General features: G+C 45.6%; 1 protein-coding gene across 2 annotated transcripts in view; it reads right to left on the reverse strand.

The window, feature by feature from the left end:
- The window catches only part of LOC147107301 (superoxide dismutase [Cu-Zn]-like), a 148,094-nt gene that overhangs the window by 69,125 nt on the left and 53,673 nt on the right, over positions 1–25,296 (reverse strand). The window contains exon 5 of one of the 2 annotated variants that reach the window (XM_086006189.1): positions 15,003–15,848. The exons of the other annotated variant lie outside the window; for it this stretch is intronic. Within the exon in view, the coding sequence (XP_085862315.1) occupies positions 15,732–15,848 (117 nt within the window). The 3' untranslated portion in view covers positions 15,003–15,731. Of the gene's footprint in view, positions 1–15,002; positions 15,849–25,296 lie in introns of those variants that run through there. 2 annotated transcript variants of the gene reach the window in all.

The following is a 25,296-nucleotide window of genomic DNA, read 5'->3' on the forward strand; positions in this document are numbered from 1 at the left end:
AACGCTTCATTGGCTGTAAAACGCTCTGGGACATTCTGAGGTTGTGAACAGTGCTATATAAATGTAAGTTATTTCCTTGCACGCTTCTGCTATCATTCAGTAACCAAGGAAGTAGTGCACATCAGCGATCAAAGAACTTTTTGTCTGGCAGCCTGTTCTAAAGCAGAGTGCTTAAAATTATCTAATGAAAAGAATTTGCAGTGAGATTCGAAATGGATCTAATAGTATGTCTTTTTCAATGTGGTGGAACCTTTAGTAAAGCGAAGAGAATACTGGGCTTTTTAGAAAAAGACTAAGTACTGTACACAAAAGTAACAGTACATTCATTGGTCAGACTATGCTTAGAGGGCAAAATCCCTCCAGTTGCCACACATGGTGGTATAGCATAGCTTGGTGTCCTCTGGGGAAACCATGTGCCAAACATGCACAAACTGATCATTAGTGTGGTGTCCGTGTGTTGATAAAGACACTGAAGACAGGAGTTGGTTCATAGGTGTTTACTAAGCAAAGTCTGGGGGGGTACTAACGGATATAACACAATATACAGGCTTATATAGCCCGAGTGGCCATTACTGGCATTACAGCACACATGGGGCTCTTAAAGGCACATACACTACAATTCCTCCCCTTTTAGCTAACCAGTACATCATATTTTAAGTAATTATTAATTATATGTTATAAGAAAAATAATATACACATTGCTGTAGTTAATTAATTATAAGTCAGTCTCTCAGGAGGCTTCCTGACTCGGTCCGGATAACGCCTCGGTGGTGCAGTAGTTTCTGGTGGTGTAGTAGGTTCTTTTGGCAAGGCTGATTCGGCTTGAATGCCAGTGTTGGGTTCATCGGGTTCCAGTATCACCGGATCGGAGGTAGATATGGGTATCTCTACTTCATCGTTAGGCGTATAGAGTTGTGGTGTAGGTTGTCCCTTTTCAGATGACTCTATGATTTGGTCAGCATGGCGCCTTATTATGCTTTCTCCGATGTCCACGGTATACATCAGTGGTCCTAGTCATGTGCAGATAGTTCCAGGCTGCCATTTCTCGGTACGGTAGTCCCGGGCCAAAACTTGTTGACCTATCTGGAAGGTTCTAGTTGGCCTTTCATTCATGCCTTGAAACTGCCGGTTCTCCACGTCCCTTCGGATGTTGGGCTTGACCAAATCCAGCCGGCATCTTAGGTTTCTATTGAAGAACATCATGGCGGGAGTTTGGTTGGTAACCATATGTGTTGCATTCCTGTATGCGAACAAGAAGTTATCCACCTTGTGCTGAAGTTTTATGTCTTCATTACCCATGGCCTTTATGGCCTTCTTGAAGGTCTTGTCAAACCTTTCAGCCAATCCATTGGTGGCGGGATGGTATGGGGCGGACGTGTAGTGCTTAACCCCATTGTTTTTTAAGAACTTCCTGAATTCTTCGGACACAAATTGCGGTCCTTAATACTGTGATGGTTTTTTCCGTGGTGGTGGAGGACATCTTTATTACCTCCGGCCACTTGGAGTGTGCATCAACTGCGATTAAGAACATTGAGTCCATAAATGGGCCAGCAAAGTCGATGTGCACCCTTTGCCAGGGAGATGAGGGCCACTCCCATGGATGTAGAGGGGCTTGTGGTGGAGCGTTTTGGACCTTCTGGCATCCTAGGCAGCTCTTGGTCATTTCTTCGATGTCTCCATCGATACCTGGCCACCATACAAACGCCCTGGCTAGGTTCTTCATTTTCACCCCACCCAGATGCCCCTCGTGAAGCTCCTTTCGCACTTTATCCTGGAGTTTGGGTGGAATCACCACTCTGGATCCACACATCAAGGTTCCTCGGCACACTGACAGCTGTTCTCTTCTTTGTGAGAATGCTGGCAACAGTGGTTCGCCATGTGCTGGCCATCCCTTCACTGTTAAATCGTAGACCCATGAGAGAGTTGGGTCATTTCTTGTCTCCCTTTCAATGGCAGAATTTGTTACTGGTAGACATTCCACTATGGCAGAGTGGAACATTTCCACTGGGTCTACTGTAGGTGCCTCTTCTACCGTTGGCAACGGTAGGCGCGATAAACCGTCAGCATTCCCATGCTGTTTTGATCCTTTGTATTCTATGTTGTATTGGTGTGCCCCTAGAAAAAGGGACCACCTCTGTAGCCTTTGCGCTGTCATAATGGGAACACCCTTTTTAGGGTTGAATATGGAGATGAGGGGTTGATGGTCAGTCAACAAGGTAAATTTTTGTCCGTGTAGGTAATGGTTGAATTTCTTCACTCCCCATACCAGGCTGAGTGCTTCCCTGTCGATTTGGGCATAGTTACGCTCAGCTGAGTTCAATGAGCGTGACGCAAAAGTTATCGGCCGTTCCGAGCCATCAGGGAATTTATGCAATAATACTGCTCCTATGCCGTAAGGGGATGCATCGCACACCAGTCTGATTGGCAGTGATGGGTTGTAATGAGCCAAAACTTCTTCGGATGTAATTAAGTCTTTGCATTTATGGAAGGCACGTTTACAGTCTTCGTTCCATTTCCAAATTACTCCTGTTTTTAGCAGTTCATTAAGAGGGTGTAGAAGAGTTGATAAGTTCGGTAAAAATTTATGATAGTAATTTATTAATCCCAGGAACGACCTTAATTGTGAAACATTTTCAGGTGCTGGGGCTTTTATGACCGCTTCAATTTTTTCAGGTGACTTATGCAACCCTTCCTTATTTATTATGTGGCCACAATATGATATTTGATTTTGGAAAAATTCGCACTTGGGGCGATTTGCTCGTAGGCCCCGTTCTCTCAGCCTGGTGAGCACCTGCTCCAAATTGGCACGGTGCTCGTTGTCGTTTTCTCCTGTTACAAGGATGTCGTCCAGGTAGCATTGAGTACCCGGAATCCCTTGCAGGACTTGCTCCATAGCTCTTTGCCAGATAGCTGGAGCGGATGCTACTCCGAAAACTAGTCGATTGTATTGGTACAGACCTTTGTGTGTATTTATCGTGAGATTTTTTAGAGGCCTCTTCAACCTCCATCTGTAGATATGCCTGTGCCAAGTCAATTTTGGTGAAACGTTTCCCTCCGGATAGTGAGGCGAAAATATCTTCTATCCTCGGAAGAGGATACTGTACCGTGTGAAGGACCGGGTTTACCGTCACCTTGAAGTCTCCACAGATGCAAATTTTTCTCTGTTCTTCAGATTTATTATTATTCAATGCTTTCTTCATGACTGGAACGATGGGTGTTGCCCACTCGCTCCAATCTATTTTGGATAATACGCCTGCATTTTCCAAATTCTCCAGCTCTGCCTCGACTGCTGGACGAATTGCGTATGGCACTGGTCTTGCTTTAAAAAACTTGGGAATTGCTGCATCTTCCACTTTTATTGAGGCGGTGATGCCTTTCAAGGTTCCTAGTTTCTCTTGAAACACTTCTTTGGCATTGGCCAAGATGTCTTTTAATCGTTCAAGTATGATGTCATCATCGTTTTTTTTCTTACTGGTCACCGTCAGTGCCTGAATGGAGTGCCAGTCTAAATGTATTTTCCTGATCCATTCACGTCCTAACAGCGGTGGGCCACCATCTTGTAGAATGTATAAATACAACTTTTGTATTTCCTTGCCATTGTATACAACAGGCACCCTTATTTTTCCTTTGGGGTATACTTTCTGCCCCGTATATGTTTTTAAGATAATGGATGTGTCTTTTAAAGGTATATGCGGAAATAGCCTCTCCTAATCCCGTTGATTTATTACGGTCAGAGCTGATCCTGTATCTAGCTCCATTTTAACTGGAGACCCTGCTATCGTGAGGGTAACCCAAATGGTCTGGTAATCATCTTTGGCAAGTACATTATGTAATTTGAGACAGCTTAGTCTCTTGTTTTCGGAGTCGCTATCGCTCTTCTGGTCTTCGGAGCTACTGTCCGTCATCATTTGTACCTTTCTGTACTTTTCTTTATTGATTTTTTTTCCCTGTCTGTGGATTTATTTTGTCCTTGAACCAGCAGTCCCTCTGGTTATGGGTGGATCTGCCGCAGCGATAACATCTTTCGAAACCCTGTGTCATTTCATGGGTGCTGAAGTCCTGTGTCTTTTGTTGTATCTCTGCAGCTCCTCTTGCTGCTGCTTCGTATGATACAGCCATACTGAAAGCCTTGTCCAGTGTTAAATCTTTTTCAGAAAGCAGCCTTTTTTGTGTTCCTTCACTTAAGAGACCGCAGACGAATTTGTCTCGAAGACAATCTGCTAGTCCTGCCCCGAATTGGCAGTATTTTGATAGCTTTCTTAATTCGGTGAGGTAATCAGCGTTACTTTCATTCTTGTGTTGATTTCTCTTGAAGAATTTGAATCGTTCCACTATCAGCAGTGGTGTTGGGTTTAAGTGCTCCTGCAGGTTATCAACAATTTCTTTAAAATCCTTGTCCTTTGGTTTGGCTGGAGTGATTAAATTTCGTAACAGCCCGTATGCCTTTGCGCCCATTAGATTCAGCAGTACTGAAGCTTTTTTTTCATCTTCTATTCCATTTGCAGTGCAATATACCTCTACTCTTTCAGCATATGTGGTCCAATCCTCTATTTCGCTATCAAAAGCATCAATATTGCCAGACTTAGGCATCTTAGAAAAGATATGGCGCTTCCTGCGCTTTTCTTTCTTGTCTGCAGAAAAGATATGGCGCTTCCCGCGCTTTCCCGCCGCTGCTGCCGATGACAAAGCTGTTTCCCGCGGTTTCCGTTCTTTTTTTTAAATTATTTATTTATTTATTTACATTTGGAGACTCGTTCCCGCCGGACTTTCTCTCTAGGTCTGAACGCTGACCTGCTTGCAGCGCCGGCCGTCTCCCGAGTGCTCCCTCCCCGTCTGTTATTGCTTGCCTCCGATTTCGCTGCCTGTCCCAGCTGTAGAGCCAGCCGCTGGAGCCCCAGCCTGACGCCCAGGAAGGATTAGCGCAGTACTTGCCACCAGCTTGGCCAGCTGGTGAAACCACAGCTTCTTTCACTTTTTTGAGTCTTCTGGACGCCCGAGGAATCGATGTCCTTGAGGTGCTGCCGAATTGCAGGTAAGTCCGTTTCCACTTCGTCACCACTGTGGTGTCCGTGTGTTGATAAAGACACTGAAGACAGGAGTTGGTTCATAGGTGTTTACTAAGCAAAGTCTGGGGGGGTACTAACGGATATAGCACAATATACAGGCTTATATAGCCCGAGTGGCCATTACAGCACACATGGGGCTCTTAAAGGCACATACACTACAATTAGGTGTAGCAGTTTACTTTCCAATGCTTCTCCTAAAATACTTTGTATAAGCCTACGTAATGAACAGTGAAACAATAATAGAAAATCTGGGGACACAGCCTTATTAAAGGTTAATAACGAGGACCTTTTCAAAATTATGTAACCATAAACTTTCATTGTATGCTGCGGGTACTGCGCCTAATAAAAGTTTTTGCTGAAGCAGTGGGAGGAACCTGCAACTTTTCACCAGGTAACAGAGCAACCACACAAATACTGCTAGCAGTTTTTTTTGTGTGTGTGTGTGTGTGTGTGCAACAGTATGCTCCAGCATTGGCAGATGTCTTGGAGGAAAAGCAGCAGGAAAGGTCACAAAACAGGAAACAGACCTACAGGAACTGGCATTATCCTACTTATGTATCACAACAGTTAGACACCTGGGCCTGAGGGTGCTCTGGTGCAGCAGAGAGGCTGTCGGTGATCTATCTCTGCATGCTAAACTGAAACCTGCATGCACAGTCCACTATCTGCACTGCTGTAGCAACGAAAGTCATCTTCCTTAACTGTTATGTCCCAAGGTCCTTCCATTCACCCTTAGGTGGGGGAAGTGATTTGTTAATTGCTTGGAAACCAGCTTTTTTACCGTCTCCAAGACTTTAATTGAGCAGCAAATTGCATGCGATGTAGTTTGCAGGATAGTAAACCATGCCAAAGCATTAGCCTATCCATAGGAGAGATCCAAGCAATAAACAGGTGACCGGTATCCTGGCCGCTAAATTCGATAGCCCCCTGAAAACGGACGTGGGGATCGCGATCTGAGATTAACCTTCGACCATTGATTCCAATGTAGGCAGCATGCCAACTTGGTGTTGCCTGCTCATTTAAATGATTGCCATGTCCAGCCAGCGCTAACACGTGCTGTTCCTTGGCTGGATAGATCAGCAGGGGCCAATATCATGAGACACAAGCACCAGTTAAAGCTGGCCTGCACTGCTTAAAGCTAGCCTGCACCTCTTATAGGGGAGGTGCATTGTGGCTGGCGCAGGTGCTGGGAGACGTTTGAAGAGTTGGTGACTGGGAAAGAGTGAGGAATGGCGCAACAGGGGAGAGAGCAGGCTCCAAGGTTTTCGGTCTTTGTACGGGAGGTCTTGGTGGAGGACGTGGAAAGGAGGAGAGAAGTCCTGTATCCGCGGGGGAGGAGGGAGGCTCTCCAGACACACGGTCAAAAGGCAGTGGGAGCAGATAGCCATGGAGCTCAATGCAAGAAGTCATGCTTTGAAGACCTGGATTCAGTGCTGCAAGAAGTTCAATGACCTCACACGAGTGTTCAAGGTCAGTGAATGCCACAGTACTGAAACGGCTCTCATCAGTCACAAATGGCATCCTTTGTGAGGGTGACAAAGGTAAATTATCCCTCCTCGTCCATCTGGACTTGTCTGCAGCCTTTGACAGTTGACCACTCCATCCTTCTCCAATGCCTCCACCGTCGTCCAGCTGGGTGGTACTGCACTCGCCTGGTTCCATTCTTATCTAACTAATCGTAGCCTCAGAATCACCTGCAATGGCTTCTCTTCCCGCATCATTACCTCTGGTGTCCCCCAAGGATCTATCCATAGCCCCTCCTATTTCTCATCTACATGCTGCCCCTTGGTGACATCATCCAAAAACACAGTGTCAGTTTCCACATGTACGCTGACGACACCCAGCTCTACCTCACCACTTCTCTCAACCCCATCACGGTCTCTAAATTGTCAGACTGCTTGTTCGACATCCAGTTCTGGATGAGCAGAAATTTTCTCCAATTAAATATTGGAAACACCGAAGTGATTGTTTTCAGTCCCCGCCACAAACTCCGTTCCCTAGCCACTGACTCCATCCCTCTCCCTAACATCTGTCTGAGACTGAACCACACTGTTTGCAACCTTGGTGTCATATCTGACCCTGAAATGAGCTTCCAACCACATATCCGCGGCATAACTATGACCGGCTATTTCCACCTCTATAACATCGCCCGTCTCCACCCTTGCTTCAGCTCATCCACTGCTGAAACCCTCATCCATGCCTGTGTTACCTCTAGACTTGACTATTCCAATGTACTCCTGGTTGGCCTCCCAAAATCTACCCTATGTAAACTTGGCATCATCCAAAACTTGGCTGCCCGAGTCCTAAGTTGCACCAGATCCCGTTTACCCATCACCCTTGTGCTCGCTGACCTACTTTGGCTCCCAGTTAAGCAAGGCCTCGATTTCAAAATTCTCATCCTTGTTTTCAAATCCCTTCATGACCTCAACCCTCCCTATCTCGATAATCTCCTCCAGCCACACAACCCCGAGATATCTGCGCTCCTCTAATTCTGTCCTCTTGAGCATCCCTGATTATAATCGCTCAGCCATTGGTGGTCGTGCCTTCTGTTGCCTAGGCCCTAAGCTCTCTAATTCGCTGCCTAAACCTCTCCGCCTCTTTCCTCCTTTAAGGCGCTCCTTAAAATCTACCTCTTTGACCAAGCATTTGGTCACCTATCCTAATTTCTCCTTATGTGGCTTGGTGTCAAATTCTTTGTCGCTTAATACTCCTGTGAAGTGCCTTGGGATGTTTTACTACGTTAAAGGCACTATATAAGTACAAGTTGTTGTTTTGTTTTAAAGACTTCAATTAGGTCACCCCTCAGCCTTTTTTCAAGCAAAAAGAGACGCAGCCTGTTCATCCTTTCCTGATAGGTAAACCCTCGCATGCACTTCTTACTCTGGCGCGGACACGATGGGCCGAAATGGCCTCCTTCCGTGCTGTAACTTTCTATGATTCTACTCAACCCCCCAACCTTCCCCTTATCATAATCTTGTGCTCGCCACCACCTTCTCGAGGGCAATTAGGAATAGGCAATAAATGCTGGCCTTGCTGGTGATCTGCAGCCAGGGCAGGGGGCAAAGATAGCACAGGGGTGAGGTTGCACACAAGGTTTGCTGCAGAGAACTCCGATGAGGACTTCGATGGGGCAGGCTACAGAAGAAGGTTGATGGGCATGCACAATGAAATGCTTGGTGCATTGGGAAGCCTGCCAGAAACCCTGCATGAAATATCAAGGAGCATAGAGGAGTCCAGCACCAACTTGGCACAGGACTTTGAGCAGAGCTTGGAGCCCATCCTTTCCAGCATGGAAGTGGTGGCCAACTCCATTAGCACACATGTGGACCCAACCATGATGGCATCTGATGGCCAATGTCTCAACTTCCATTGCAGCACAAGCAGCAGCCATGCAATGTTTGAGTGCTGCAGTGGATTTCTGGGCTAGAAATTCGTTATAGCCAAGGAATGGGCGGTGTCAGTAGAAAAGTTGGTGACTTAGCGCCAGGCGCAAATGCTTTAGAATGCAAATAAAATTCGTGCTCACTGCTTAATAAAATGATTGGAGTCCTAAATCAAGTCTTAAAACCCAAGCTCATTGGTGTTTGACTTAAAGGGTCGACCAATATCAGATGCAGTCTAATCACAAGTCATGATTGCTAGAGGCTTTTTTCACTACTTAAAGCAGAAATGACATGTCTTAGTGCTGCAATGCAGTCTATGCTTGGTGGCATCCAATCTAATACTACTCTCATGCAGTCTCAGCTTGATGCCACACAAGCTCTGATTGCTGCCGTCGACCGGGGCTTTCACGGTGTTGCAGGCCAGCAATCTGCTCCAACAGTTTGCAAGGAATGCTGAGGTGCTGCCCCAGGGGAGTGTCAGTGGAGCAGGAACCTGCTGTCCCCTCTCAGGATGACAGCATTCCTGCTCCCACCACTGCCCTTGTCCCTACCTGTCATCCAGCCAGCCCAGACTGCTGCCGGCCATGCTGAGGTAGTGCAGTCTGGAGCTGGCCCTTGCAGGTCAAAGGTGTCCTGCAAGGCCATCTGAAGTCTCCCGCACAGACACTCAGCAGCCTTCCACCAGCCGTGCTGCAGCCACTGGACCAACACTTCGTAGGAGCACTAGAGTAGGCAAAGGCACAGTAACAACAGCCACTAAGGGATTGCACAAGGGTTAATAATTTTGGTGTAAATATGTGTTCACTGATTTTTGATATTTATTAATTCACTTACCATTCTTTTGTGGTGTCTGTCATTTCAGCTTTGCGGTGTGATACGGCCTGTGAGATGGAAGGAATGATGGGGATGTGGTGAGCAATGGGGACGTGGGCTTTAAGTCACCCTGGTGTGAGGCTGGAGGTCTGGTTGCAGGAGGTGGCAGAGTTCTGTGACCACCTCCTTGGTGAGGCGGAGCCGTCTAATACACTGCTCCTTGCTTAATTGAAGGTAGGAGACGTGCTCTCTGAGAGTAAGGCCGCCTGGTGAGAGCCCTGATGTCTCTCCTCATCTCTCTGCACACATGTTCCCGTATTTCTCGCTTCCTACGCTCCCTCCGCCGTAGATCCTGGAGGGCGAGGTGGTGCCAGTACAGCCCCCATAAATGTTGCCAAGTGTAGCAGTTTGAATCTTTGAAGAATGTAGCTACTTTTTAGTTGCCATAAGACTCCTGATACAAAATAACTTTCAAATTACTGAATGAAACTGTTGCAGTGGGTGAAACTGACAAGAAACCACTGAAACTGCACTAACCGAACAGCTGTGAGTGATTACTGATGATCCCTTTAAATAACGGCCCTGGAGCCGGCTTCCTGGTGCTTAACGCCAGCTCTCCCTGTCTGTGTTTACTCCAGGCGCTGAGGTAAGTGGCGACAATCAATTTAGCAAATCGGGCAGTCAGTGAGCGTTGCACACTTACTGACGTTACGATCTACCTGGCATTGATTTTTCCCAGCGATAGCTCTTACCGGCAGGGAGGGGGGGGGGTGCTGAATTCGCCTCGCCCTGGCGATACTGGCACTATCGGGAGCCACTAAGGGGGCGAATTTTCCCCCTTCAGTGTTCAAAGGGGCTTGCAGGATGACACAGCAGTCCAGCAATCTATCCTCCCAACAGATTAGCACGGGCAGCACGGTGGCATAGTGGTTAGCACTGTTGCCTCACAGCGCCAGGGACCCGGGTTCGAATCCGGCCTCTGGTGACTGTCTGTGTGGAGTTTGCACATTCTCCCCGTGTTTGTGTGGGTTTCCTCCGGCTGCTCCGGTTTCCTCCCACAGTCCAAAGATGTGCGGGTTAGGTTGATTGGCCATGATAAATTGACCCTTAGTGTTAGGGGGATTAAATACGTGGGGTTACAGGGATAGGGTGGGATATGTGTTGGTGTAGGGGTTACGGGGATCGGGTGGGATATGTGTCGGTGCAGGCTCGATGGGCCGAAATGGCCTCTATCTGCACTGTGCGGTTTCTGTGATTACTTAGGTGTCGCCCTAGAGGAGTGGCAGTGGCTCCATGGAGCACAAACCTCCTGTCCTCTCAGGATGACAGCATTCATCCTCCCACCACTGCCACTCTGCCAGTGTCCTTGCTGTTGCCTGACAGCCAGCTGCTCAAGATCATCCTCCCACGCCATCTGCTGTCCCCTCCACTGAAACTCAGCAGCCTTCCACCAGCCATGTTGCAGCCACTGGGGTAGCACTGCATAGGAGCATTAGGATAGGCAAAGGCACACAGAAGACAGGCACTAAGAGAATGCACAAGGGTGACAGTTGATTTTTTTACGCAATATGTCATGATTTCATTCATAAATTTGGTTTGGCAATGTTTATTTTGTGTTGGCTTTTATTTTTGCATTGTGCCTAAGTGGATGCTGTGATGGTAAATGAAAGAGGGGAAGGTAGGTTTTGGGCCTGTTTGTGAATTGGGGTTGCAGTTACTCGTATTGCATTCGGATGAGTTCATCACAGAATGCCTGAGTAGGAATGGGCTGTCTAGGTTGCCGCTGCCTCCTGCTCCTCAGCTGGTTGCCGTATAGGTAGTGGCAAGGACTGTGCCCTCATGATGGCAAGGTTGTGTAGCATTCAGCAGACCACCACAAATCTTGACACCCACGCTGCTGAGTATTGCAGGGCTCCTCCAGAGTAATCCGGGCAGCAGAAGCATTGTTTCAGCACACCACTGGTCTACTCTATCACTTTTTGTGTGGCAGCATGGCTTTCATTGTATGCATGCTGCCCACATGTGTGTGGGTTGTGCACCGGAGTCATGAGCCATGTTGTCAGTGGATATTGGATCTTGTCACCCAGTAGCCACCCTTTGGTTTGCCATGTGGCTGAAATGCACATGAAAATGTCAAGATGTATGAAGCTGTAGAACCTGTTTCATTGTATCTGCTTATTTTGATATAAAACTGATCTGAATTGACTAACCACTCATTCCTAAATCATTAAAAAAAACTAATCCTTGCAGGGGTTGAGCGGAAGGTTGGTGTGTGCCTGATGTGTATCGTTCCAAAGACTGAAGATTTTTCATTCCACAATCCCAATACACAGTATCAGCATACCACAACAGTGCAAAATCAGTCAGAGGGAGACCCCCGTGAAGGGCAACACTCCCAAAGTTCAACCAGGCTGGCTGCCTGGCAGGCTGACCCTGCCGAATCCTGTGGGGTTTGGTCACTTAAAGGTCTGCTGCACTGAAACAGAGAGTCTTGGTTTTGAGAGATTGACTGCTGGTTCTGAAATTAAGGGAGCACTGAGAACTGCCCCTTTTACTGAAGCGTGCCTGGTCATGCTGGAGGAGGTGGCACTCAGGCAAGTGGCCATTTTTAAAGAGGGGAACATTCCTAATACAGAAACTGTACAGCAGCCATGTCATGTAGTGAGCGCAGTCTCCATGCGTGGGTCTCAGGCCTGAGGAAGAGTGGGCATTCTTTTCAATCAGCAGAAAGGAATGCCTGCACAAAGCAATGCACCAAGTACTCGGCCCACAAAATGTTTCCACATCAGCAACATGGCCTGCAAAGCAGTGGCCCAAATCTTCACATCTAAAATCCTCTCACGACCATCTCCATGAAGATGCAGGTGCACTCTGTGGCAGACGAAGGCCAAGGCTTTCTTTCATTCACAGAACTGTAGCATTTTGTTCACCCACTCACTATTGCTCCTCAAATTATTCCTATGCTTTTCAGTCCTTTCACACCAAGTGGAATGAAGACTGAGCATAAGAGTTGCACCAAATCTTTAATGCTAATGCAGAAATTCTATCTGCACTGTTTTGGTAGGTGAAGACTACACAACTATTGTGGGAGAATATGTACTGGGGGCAGACCACCTAATCTGTGCTACCTCAACTGAAGAGGAACAGGCCCTCCAAATAAGTGGTGTAGAGACCATGATGGAGTACATGTGGAACAATGATGGACTGTACCAGCCACGTTAAAGTCCCACTTCAACTTTCTCTTCTTGCTAACATTTTGTACTCATTCAGTAACTAAGGCTATCACATTTGCCCCTCTGCTGTAAGGAGTAATTTGGGCCATGTTTGCACAGCCATTGCTTGGATACTCTGTGCTAATATGTTCCTGTTTCTTGTGTAAGGCTCTCCTATGAGAAGGATGCTGGCACCAGGGAGAAGCAGGAAGCAGTGCCATCACCTCCCACATGTCAAGCACTCCAGGAACTATAAGACCATCACAGGAACATCCACTTTGGAAGGAATCACAAAAGGGAAGTCAGGAGGGAACACCAAGTGAAGCACCAAACACCACTGAGGAAGAGCAAGTGAACGTGACTGTAGATTATCAGCGAGAGGGAAATGGTTAGGGCCAGACAGGCAGTTGCTGCAGAACGCATGGATTCATACCTAACAGGAGCTGCACTGATTAAGCAACAGAAGCTCATCATGCAGTCCTTCAAGAGTCTTCAGAGTTCAGTCCATGTAATGGCAGAGACCATGCAGCAGTGCTGCTCTGACCTCTGTAGGCATGCGGGTGCTTTCTGCGAACCTTCAGAATAAGAGGGAGCAAGTTGCTATCAGGAGTCTTATGGCAACTACTTGAGGGAACAAGCAAGAATGGATGGATGGCTGTTGAGGACAAAGGGTAGCCTTTTCTACCCTGGCTGTTAACACCTGTCAGGACGCCACGTCAACAACCCCACTTTCCCCGATCCAGATCAAAAATACTACAAGACTAATGCCTCCATCCAATTCCTAAAGCCCCACCATTTGCAGTGCTCCAATACTCAACTAATATCTGAACTTTTATATTTCCTTACTTCTAAAAGTTCTCACTGTGCCTAGGCCCCTTTAACTAGATTTTTTTTAATGTTTGATTTCCTATGCTTACACTTTTCCTTCAATGCAACCCCTATAACAGGAGCTGGGCCAGAGGCTAACAACTAACTTCCAAAGATAACTACTGAAACTGAGTTGGCTCTTGACCTGCATGTGCTTGAGACCCAGGGGTCTGAGCCTCAGCCTGTGACACCTCCTCAGGGGGTCAATAGTCTGGCCCTGCATACTCTCTGATTCAGCTGCAGTCAATGGGGGGAGGAAACAACCTTGGCAGTGGTACCACAGACCAGAGAGCACTTGACGGCCACCAATGAGGACACCAACTCGTTCCATTTATGGCTTCAATCCTGCCAAGTGAACTGGTTAGTGTGGGAACTGCCACAACAGCAATGGTGACATTTCCAACACCTGTCATCATCTCCCTCTTTATTTGTCCCAGCCCTTCTGCGAGATGGTCTACTCAGTAAACACTGCAACAGTCTGGACAATCACAAGGCATATCCATACTGGCATCATGGTAAGGGGCTTGCTATCGACTGACCAAGAGCTGTCGCTCATTCCAAGCTCTCTCTGCCTTCCAGTAATGACCCAAGCACATGGTTATTAGACTTCTCTAAACAATGCAATATGTCATAAGCTGCAAGGTACATCGCCTCAGGATAGCAGCAATCTCTTATGGCCAGAGGACACTCTGGGTTTAAAAAGCAGGGCACCATAGATCAGGATCCCTTTGTCGACATACTTAGGAGACCCCTCAAATAAGGGGTCTCCTATTCCTCATCTATGCCAGGTGGGGAAACAAATGCAGGACTCGCCCGCTGGTTATGGGTGAAGCTGGCAGGGCCAGCTGAAGACTTCAGTATAAACTTGAAATCAGCCCTTTTCTGGAAGGATGATTTCACTGGAGCCAATTCTGTTTTTTTGGAGGTATTCGGGCCATGAAATTGGCTTGAAATACTCTTAATGGGCCTCACTTACACCGCTAGTGGTAATGTATACCTGCCTCTTAATGGCGTACAGTATGTTGAAGGCACTGAAGCTCGGACTAGGAAAGAAAGAACTTCTATTTCTACTGTGCCTTTCGCACCCTCAGGATGTCTCAAAGGACTTCACAGCCAATGAATCATTTTTGAAGTGTTGTTACTTGTTTTGTCGGCAAATCCAGCAACTAATTTGTACAATGCAAAGTCCCACAAACAGCAATGAAATAAATGACCAGTTAAAGACTAGCAGGTGTTCTGGTAGGTGGTGCCATTTCACCAGTCCTGCCTCCAGTAATGACATTAGGCTGCAAGGCAGCAGGTGCAAAAAACAGCCAGCCCCACAGGAAATCCCAGCATAACCAGGTTCCCACTCCCCTTCTACCACTGCAGGTCTTCACCTGGCCCGGATGCTCCCCGAATCCAACAGAATGTGGATTTTTGGAGCCAGAGTGGAGAAACAAGTGCATATTGCTTTGTTGATTCACACAACTTACCTATGTCAAAGGCAGGAGGAAAGTGGTCAATGCCCATCAAAACTTCAAAGTAACTACTGTAGTTTCTTGTGCTCACCCACCAATTCAATGTTGGGCTCACTCAAAGTATGTAGAGAATGCTATTGATTTGAGGAATGAAGAAATGTCACAATTCATGCACCTAAATTACAATTATGTGGCTCAAACTGTACTGATTAACTTTTATTTTGACTGGTATCGGGAAATAACAGGCTTTGTTGGTGTTAAAATCACATGCATGAAAAATGTCTGACATTTTCAAATACATTACAATAAAATGCTTGGTAAACACTGTAATATCAGTTTAAGAAATTAAAATGAACTGCACATGGCTTTTCCAAATAGATTTAACAGGGAGTATCACCATGAGGCACCCCCCTTTAAAAAAAAATTAGAAATATGATTAATTTGAACAGTTGACTTTTTCCTTTTATTGTTCAAAAACAGTGAATCCTTGAGATGTTGAGTTACTGGCTTGGAAGTCACTTATTCTGACAGTATAAAGAAATTAAATTACCAATTGATACCATTATTAATCTAGGTTGCTTCAGTTTTAGCTTTGTTTTGTCAATTCAAATCTCTTGCACTGCTAGGCTCAGTAACTCATCCAAGTTATTCTTTGATGTCAATATTCAATGTTTAAAGAAAAAAAATAAAACCTGCTGGAAAACATGAAAAGGATGTTGAAGTTGACCCCAATTTTTTTTAAACTTACTGACTTTTAAAACAGGCCCCGATGAAGTTCCTGACATACAGTGTACAATTGCATGCATGTTACTATAAACAATGCAAAATTAATTTTATGTAATTTTGAATCAATTGCTGTTCAATAAGAAGGACTGCAGATTTAGGACTACAAAATCAATAGTCTCTCAAATTAGAATTTTTGCTACATATTTACTTGGGGTCTTCATCTACTCCAATTATACCCCAAGCTACACCTCCTCCATTGTTTCCTGTTTCAAGACTCTCCTTATCAGTACCTTTGCCCAGGTCATCTTCCTTGTCATGAACCTTTATTAAGGGAAAGACACATCATTATCAGTTTATTCCATTAGTAAATGCACAAGACATTAAATTCCAATAGGTTAGCATTGGAAGATTTTAATTGCTCTCCTGGTCCCAGATGTCTCAACAGTTTTGAGATTCTAGTTCTCAGTTAAAACATGTTCACCTGCAAAAGCACGATTTTGATTAATAAACATTACTTCAAATTAATTTATGTTGTAATGTGAGTGTCTATATATGGATACAGTTCTTAATGTTTAGAATTATGAATGTACATTTGGGGAAGCGTAATGGATGAAACATACTTAAGTTATAGCTTTTCAATGCAGCTTACATTACATGTAGATACTAAGGATAACTACCCTTTCTTAGGTATCTTTGAAATAAATCAAATGCCACATGGAAATATAAAATGATTTCCTCCCATTGGGGTTTGAAAAAAATTCACAAAAGGCACCATTTAGTCAAACTTTGACACCAAGTTAGATGATCTTTCCCTAGTTCTGCTGGCTGAGGTCTTATTTTGGGGCTTTTGCCTACAGAATCAACAGGTAGGGATCCTTGCACCTAGCAAGAGCACTTAAAAATATCCCAGTCAAATTTTAATGCACAAGATTAATCGACTAGTAACAATTTTGAAAATCAACAATCATACATGAAGTACAATGTGAGAGATATAAATTGCAAGGTGTACAACATTAAAGATTTTTTTTTAATTATATAAAAGTATGAAACTACCCATCCCCCAAAAATGCAGTAAGTTGCAGCTCCAGGTCTTGTCAGGTTATAAAGGCAGACAAAATGCTAGAAGGAGGGTAATTAGTATATGGAAGTTTAACTTCTTTGAATGAAATGAAGGAGGTTACCTAATAGAACCTACCATCTAACCTTAACATACAATGACAAAGTATACCAGTTATATAAAACATTGGAGGTAGGTCTCTAAGCCCCTACGCCTTCAGACTAGCTTGAGTACTCCAGGTCAGAAAAAATAATGGCACTAAAGACTGACAAATCCCCAGGACCTGATGGTTTCTGCCTCAGGATTTTAAAGTAGGTGAGGAAATTGAAGATGATTTAGCCATAATCTTCCAAAGCACCCTTGATTCAGGAATCGTCACTTCAGATTGGAAAATTGCAAATGTAACTCCATTATTTAAAAGAGAGAGAGAAACCAGAGAATTATAGACCCGTTAGTCTAATTATCTGTTGTGGGGAAGTTATTGGAATCTATAATTAAGGACAGAGTGACTGAGCACTTAAGAGAAATTTGGCCTGATTAGAGAGAGCCCACATGGATTTGTAACGGGTAGGTCATGTCTAACAAGCCTAATTGAATTTTTTGAGGAAGTAACTAAACTAGTAGACAGGGGAATGTCTATGGATGTAGTTTACATGAATTTCCAGAAGGCATTCGCTAAGGTTCCACATAAGAGACTGTTAGTTCATGGAATTTGTAGTGTATGTACCTTGAAGAAGGAACTATATTCTGCAGCCCCTGTATACTGCAGTACCAGTAGTGACCACCCCTGTATATAAGCCTGTGTAGTAACTTTGTATAGTCGTTCCAGTTTTGTCTCCATTCAGTAAACACCTGTTATAACCAACTTCTGCAGTCCGTGTCTCAATTACACACGGACGTTACACTGGCGATGAACAGATCCGAACTTACCTACAGTTCTGCACCACCTCACGGGGATCCATCCCTGAAGCGAAGTTGTTAGAGGTCGAGGCCAGAAGGAAGAAATCCAAAAAGAAAAAAAAACAAACAGACGAAATGGGCGTCGACCGTGGGCAACCGCCTCTGATTCATCGAATTCGAAGATTTGCAGGAGAGGCTGTCGAGAGCTGGGCTTGGTTATCCAGTCTATGGTGTTCCAGCTAATCGGGCTGGTGGCAGATAGTACACTGATCCGTCCTGGGCTGCGGCGGGCTAGAGCTCGATCGGGTGGCTTTTCAACGGGGCCGAGCAGCGTTGTCGGGAAGAGGAGAGAGAGAGAGGGTGGAACACACAGCCGGTGCTACGAAGCCGGGCAGCGTACTGACCCGCGAAGAGGGAGGAAAGTGTCCCATAGGGTCTGCTCTGACGACTGGAACAGTAATTAAAATAAAAGAAATTAGAAGCGCAGAAAGCCGCAAGGAGCTGCAGTTTGCCACGGGGACCGCGGAGAGCGGCGTTGGCAGCAACGCAGGGGGGAAGTGCGCGAAGACCATAGGGCGTCGCCATCAAGGCATAAAAACGCCAGCAACAGCGCTAGCAGCAGCGGAAAAGACAGAAAGCGCGGGAGGCGCCATCTTAATCCAGCGGGGAGGTGCCATTTTGTTCAATCGGGGAAGAAGGCAAAGCGTGGGAGGCGCCATCTTAGATCTCCAAGATGCCGAAGACTGGCAATATCACTGCCTTCGATAATGCAATAGAAGACTGGACCACATATGTGGAAAGAGTCGAAGTATATTGCAAGGCAAATGAAGTAGCCGATGAGAAAAAGGCATCGGTACTACTAAACTTAATGGGCGCAAGAACGTACGACCTATTGCGGAACCTGATCACTCCAGTCAAACCGATGGCGAAGAGTTTTAACGAAATTGTTGATATCCTACAGGAACACCTAAATCCTACACCGCTGCTGATAGCAGAAAGATTTAAATTCCACAAGAGAAATCAGCATAAAGATGAAAGCAATGCTGATTACCTTACGGAACTACGCAAGCTATCAAAGCACTGCCAGTTCAGAGCAGGACTGGCAGATACCCTACGGGACAAATTTGTCTGTGGACTCCTGAGTGAAGGAACCCAGAAGAGGTTACTCTCAGAGAAAGAGCTGACGCTAGATAAGGCTTTCAGCGTGGCAGTATCGTACGAAGCAGCAGCAAGGGGAGCTGCAGAAATACAGCAAAAGCCACAGGAATACGGCACCCATGAAATTACACGGGGATTTGAAAAATGTTATCGCTGCGGCAGAACCCATGACCAGAAGGACTGCTGGTTCAAGGACAAAACATGCAGGCAATGCGGAAAGATGGGACACATTGCACGAGTTTGCAGGTCCGGGAAGAAGACTAACGACAACAAAAAGACTACTAAGGAACCGTACAGGAAAGTACAAAAGATGACGGACAGTAGTTCCGAAGACCAGAAGAGCAATAGTGAATCCGGGAACAAGAGACTAAGCTGTCTCAAACTACACAACGTAATCACAAAAGAGGATCACCGAACCATTTGGGTCACCCTCACGATAGCAGGGTCCCAAGTCAAAATGGAATTGGATACAGGATCAGCCCTGACCGTCATGAATTGACGAGACTACGAGCGGCTATTCTCACACATACCCTTGAAAGACACATCCATTGTCTTGAAGACATATACGGGGCAGAAAGTATACCCCAGAGGGAAAATAAGGGTGCCTGTCGAATACAACGGCAAGGAAATACAGAAATTGTATCTGTACATACTGCAAGATGGTGGACCACCGTTATTGGGACGTGAATGGATCAGAAAGATAAGTTTAGACTGGCACTCCATTCAGGCACTGACGATGGCTGGTAAAAAGGATGACGACGTCACACCTGGACGATTGTCAAAAATCTTGGCTAACGCTAAAGAGGTATTTCAGCAAGAACTGGGAACTCTTAAAGGCATAACCGCCTCAATAAAAATAGAAGAGAATGCAATTCCCAAGTTTTTCAAAGCAAGACCGGTACCGTATGCAATTCGCCCAGCCGTCGAGGCAGAGCTGGAGAATCTGGAGAATGCAGGCGTGTTAACTAAGGTAGACTGGAGCGAGTGGGCGACACCCATCGTTCCTGTCATGAAGAAAACGTTAAACAATAAGTCTGAGGAGCCAAGGAAGGTTCGCATCTGTGGGGACTTCAAGGTGACTGTGAACCCAGTCCTTCACACAGTACAGTATCCTCTTCCGAGGATAGAAGATATTTTCGCCTCACTATCTGGAGGGAAACGTTTTACAAAAATTGACCTAGCGCAAGCATATTTGCAGATGGAGGTTGAAGAATCCTCTAGGAAATATCTCACGATAAACACTCACAAAGGTCTTTACCAGTATAATCGACTGGTATTCGGAGTAGCATCAACTCCAGCTATATGGCAAAGAGGCGTTATCCGGACAGAATCAGGAAGCCTCCTCAAAGACTGAATTTATAATTGATTAACTTCAGCTAATGTATATAGCAACTGTAATTGTAAATATGTTATTTAATTATTAATCGAATGTTATGTACTGTTTAGCTAAAAGGGGAGGAATTGTAGTGTATGTACCTTGAAGAAGGAACTATATTCTGCAGTCCCTGTATACTGCAGTACCAGTAGTGACCACCCCTGTATATAAGCCTGTGTAGTAACTTTGTATAGTCGTTCCAGTTTTGTCTCCATTCAGTAAACACCTGTTATAACCAACTTCTGCAGTCCGTTTCTCAATTACACACGGACGTTACAGAATTGAAGCCAAATTATTGTCCTAGTTAGGAGATTCGTTAGGTGGTAGAAGACAGAGAGTAAGGATAATGGGTATGTACTCAAACTGGAAGGAAGTGACTAGTGGTGTCCCACAAGGATCTGTGCTGGGACCGCAAATAATCACCACTATATTCATTAATCACCAAGCTAACACAATATAGAGCTATATATGCAAGTTTTCCAATGACACAAAGATTGATGGCATAATAAGTAGTGTAGACGGGAGCATAAAATTACAAAGAGACATTGATAGATTAAATGAGTGTGCAAAACTGTGGCAGATGGATTTCAACGCAGGTAAGTGTGAGGTCATCAATTTTGAACCAAAAAAGGATAGATCCGAGTATTTTTTAAATGGTGAAAAGCTAGGAACAGTAGAGGTCCAAAAAGATTTAGGAGTCCATGTACACAGATCATTAAAATGTAGTGGTCAGATACAAAAAATAATCAAAAAGGCTAATGGAAAATTAGTCTCTATATCTAAAGGGTTAGAATGTAATGGGGAGGAAGTTTTGCTTTGATATATTGGCCTTGGAAGGAATGCAACACAGATTCACCAGACTATTACCAGGGTGCCAAGGGTTAAATTATGAGGAGATTTTCCATAAACTAGGCTTGTATTCCCTGGACTATAGAAGGTTAAGGGGTGATTTGATTGAGGTTTTTAGCATTTTGAAAGGAACTGATAGGGTAGATAAAGAGCTTTCTCCACTGGCGGTGGAGTCTAGGATAAGGAGACACAACCTTAAAATCAGAGCCAGTCCATGCAGGAGAGAAGTTAGGAAACACTTCTTCACGCAAAGGGTGGTAGAGGTGTGGAACGCTCTCCCACAAGAAACAGTAGATGCTACCTCAATTAATAATTTAAAATCTGAGATCGCTAAGATTTTTGCTACCCAAGGGTATTAAGGGATATGGAGCCAAGGAGAGTAAATGGAGTTGGGATACAGATCAGCCATGATCTCACTGAATGGCAGAATAGGCTTGAGAGGTTCAATGGCCTACTCCCATTCATATGTTCCTAAATTGCTTATTCTACGGAGCAAAAAGGTCAAAAAGCATGAAGATTGCTTTAGTTGTTATCTTACAGGAACCCTCTACACATTGGCTCAGGAGATTGTCACCTCATATGGAAATACATTCCAAAACCCAATGTGTTCACCTCTATTTAGTAATGGGAAAATCATTCCAGTGTTTTGATTCCATACACAATAAATACAGTTTGGATAGATGAAGATTCTTTCTCTGGTCCACATATTGGCTAATGATCTATGTACATTGACCAAATAGTACCCTCCCTTGATGGAGATGAAGGTTAAAATCTCTCACTCCTGGGATATTTAGGCATAAGAGAGTGTGGTCTGTATACAACTACCTGTATGCCAAGTTAAGTATGGTGCATCCATCAACATAAGAAATTTATTGAGAATGTTTATGTGCACAGTTTTAAATGACAGAAGCTTGACATTATTAGTACACAGTAGTTTAGTGATTATGGTACTAGACTAGCAACCCAGAGATCATGGAGTTCAAATCCCACCACAGCAAGTTGTGACATTGAAAATCAATAAATCTGTTATTTGTGGGCTGGCACTAAATCACAGAAACTGCTGCACTGTCATTAAAAACCCACGAATGTTCTGTAGGGAAGGGAACCTGCCACACCTACCTGGCTTGACTTACAGGTGACTCCGTGCCACTGTACTCTTAAATGCCCTTAGGGCAACTAAGGATGGGCAATAAATACTAGCTTGCCAGTGTCAACCACATCCCAACAACAAATGTAAAAATTGTGGGGGTATCAGGCTTTTTATAATTAATATTTCTATCTAGCACAAGAGATGAGACACATCATCATTGAGAATAGTGATTAAAAGCCTCTGCACTTTTTAATTTTCACTATGGGTAGGTAAAGAACATCTTAAAACTATATACAGCAGCTCAAATGTCATTATTTCAGTCCTTACTACAGTGCGTAAGCAGTTTGATTCTAGCAGGAGTTAAAAGTAACACTATTCCCATATTTAAGTTAGTCACCTAGACACAAAAGAATAGTAGTGCAGGGAACCCTCTTGATATGTGTGGAGTGCACTGTGTGGGCTATCATGGATCCTCAGTGTGCCCAGGACAGAATATTTGCACAAAATATTTGAAATTTGAATCTCCGGTTCAGAGAACCAACGATGAAATGTGGCCAACTGTTTCCCTACCACATTGAGCAGGAGTGTCAAACTCAATTTACATGGTAGGCCTGATTTGACATGCCATCACATTCAGCAAAAGCTATTTGGACACACTGAGGTAGAAATTAATATGTGTTTCGCCCATCTTTTGGATGTAAAAGCAGCAACCACAACAGCAGCCTTCTCAACGACCTGATGTTCTGCAGAAGAGGGGATCAGCACAGGGTTGCACCACGCCGGAGGCGATAACCCCAACACAGGCTATACAGGCAGAGGATGAGCTTCCTAGACATGACTGAGCAGCAGTGCTTCAGGCAGCTCAGGCTATCGCGCCAGGTCGTCGCAGATATTTGTAGCTTACTGGAACAAGACTTGCTGCCCAGAGGACCTGGTGGACACAGAAATATAACATAGAAGATAGGAGCAGGAGTAGGCCATTCGGCCCCTTGAGCCTGCTCCACCATTCAATGAGATCATGGCTGATCATCCAAACTCAGTACCCTGTCCCTGCCTTCTCCCCATATCCCTTTAGCCTTAAGAAATATATCCAACTCCTTCTTGAATATATTTAATGAATTGGCCTCAACTGCCTTCTGTGGTAGAGAATTCCACAGGTTCACCACTCTCTGGGTGAAGAAATTCCTCCTCATCTCAGTCCTAAATGGCTTACCCCTTATCTTTAGACTGTGACCCCTGGTTCTGGACTCCCCCGCCATTGGGAACATCCTTCCTGCATCTAGTCGGTCTAGTCCTGTTAGAATTTTATACGTTTCAATGAGATCCCCTCTCATTCTTCTAAACTCCAGCGAATATAAGCCCAATCGAACCAATCTCTCCTCATACGTCATTCCTGCCATCCCAGGTATCAGTCTGGTGAATCTTCACTGCACTCCCTCCATGGCAAGAACATCCTTCCTCAGCTAAGGCGACCAAAACTGCACACAATAATCAGTGGCTGTCAAAGTTACCACCGCCCTCAACAACTTCGCCTCAGGCTCCTTCCAGGGATCTGCAGCAGACATTTACAGGATTTTGTAGTCGGCTGCCCACAGATGCATCCCCCAGGTGACTGATGCCATGTTTCACAAGTCTGCCACTTATGTGCACTTTGCCACTGATGAAGCCAGTGTTACTGAGTGGGCGCTCGGCTGGCTTCCCACAGGTGCAGGGCGTCACTGACTGCACACATGTGGCCATCAAGGCACCCCCACATCACCCAGAAGTGTTTGTGAACTGCAAGGGCTTCCACTCCCTCAATGTGCAGCTCTTCTGCAACCATAAAAAGATCTTGCATGTGTGCGCCAGATTCCCTGGCAGCTGTCGTGACTCTTTCGTGCTGCGCCAGTCCACCCTCCCTCAGCTCTTCATCCCTCCAAACAAACTTACTGGCTGGCTGCTTAGAGACAAGGGCTACCCACTGAAGACATGGCTGATGACACCCTTGAGGAGGCCAAGTAATGAGGCCGAGGTGTGCTATAATGACAGCCACATATCCACCAGATGTGTAATAGAGCAAGCAATCGGCTTGAAGGTGATGCACTTCAGATGCCTTGACAGATCTGGAGGAGCCCTTTAGCAGGCATCAGCCAGGGGCTCCAGAATCATTGTCATATGCTGCGAGCTACACAACATAACACAGCAGCGAGGATTGGAGGTGCAGGAGGAGGAAGCGCAGAGCGCACAGCCTCTTCGGAGAAGGACAAGGAGGAATAGGTGGAACACGAGCTGGAGGAGGAGGAACCGGACATGGAAATGGCATCAGCAGTGGCGCACATTGCTGCCCGGGATGGCCTCATAATGGCCAGATTTACTTAACTTGCACCAATATGGCTACCAGATGCTGTACCAACATCCCCACCCCCCCCCCCCACCAACACCACCACAAAGCAGTCCTACAATGACCAAACCATTCCTGTCATCCAAACCCCTGTTGCTCTAGGTTAAGCCATGCCTCACCATTCACTCCGAACGACAAAGCCTCTTCCCAGGTAGCAGGCAAGAATGGACAAGATGGGAAAGTTGTGCAAAGAAATAAATTTATGTGCATCATAAATATAACAAACATAACTAACATTTTTTCATACACCCATGTGCTTCTACAAGGTGCAACCCCTGTGGCTTCAGCAGAGGTAGAGGCAGGTTGCTCACTTCCCTGCTGCGACTGCTTTGACAGTTTTGGTGGATGTCCTCTGGGTTTTGAAGCATGTGAGGGCCTCGCTAAAGTCTGCTCCTCCTGCAACTGTGCAGGGGCAGACTCAGCCAGCGGAATCGGAGGCAGCATGTGGGGCTCTGACTGAGGGAAAGGCAACGGGGGAGAAGTGGGAGCGCTTTGAGAAGAGCCCCCACTTCCATGTCCCCTCTCACCATCATCCCTCTCATGGGTCACCCACACTTCCTTGCTACACATCAGTGGGGCGATGAACGCCCAATTCTACAGTAATATCCTTCCTCGAGATGAGGTCAATGAGGGTCCTGCAATCTGTTATGGACTGTGGCATTTGCTGCTCCATGCAGGTGGCCATCCTGTCCATGGAACAGCACATCATCACCATCACTTGCGAGATGGTGGTGCTCATGTTGGAGATGGACTCCTCCATTCTCTCTACATTTGCACACATCACGGCTGCAAAAGCTGCCAGAGCCTCATGCAATTGTTGCTGCCCCTCCAAGATCACCCTTTTTCTCGATGGTCCCCGAGGTTCAGCATCTGTATGCAGCTCAGCAGAGCTTGGAGTGTTCTCCCCCCTCCGGTGAGGAGTCTCCACTGCTGACCCTGTCGACACTATTTGCTCTTGCT

The sequence above is a fragment of the Somniosus microcephalus genome, chromosome 14, assembly GCF_052327205.1.
Source record: "Somniosus microcephalus isolate GS21.2 chromosome 14, FLI_Smic_1.0, whole genome shotgun sequence".
In the NCBI taxonomy this organism is placed as follows: domain Eukaryota; kingdom Metazoa; phylum Chordata; class Chondrichthyes; order Squaliformes; family Somniosidae; genus Somniosus; species Somniosus microcephalus.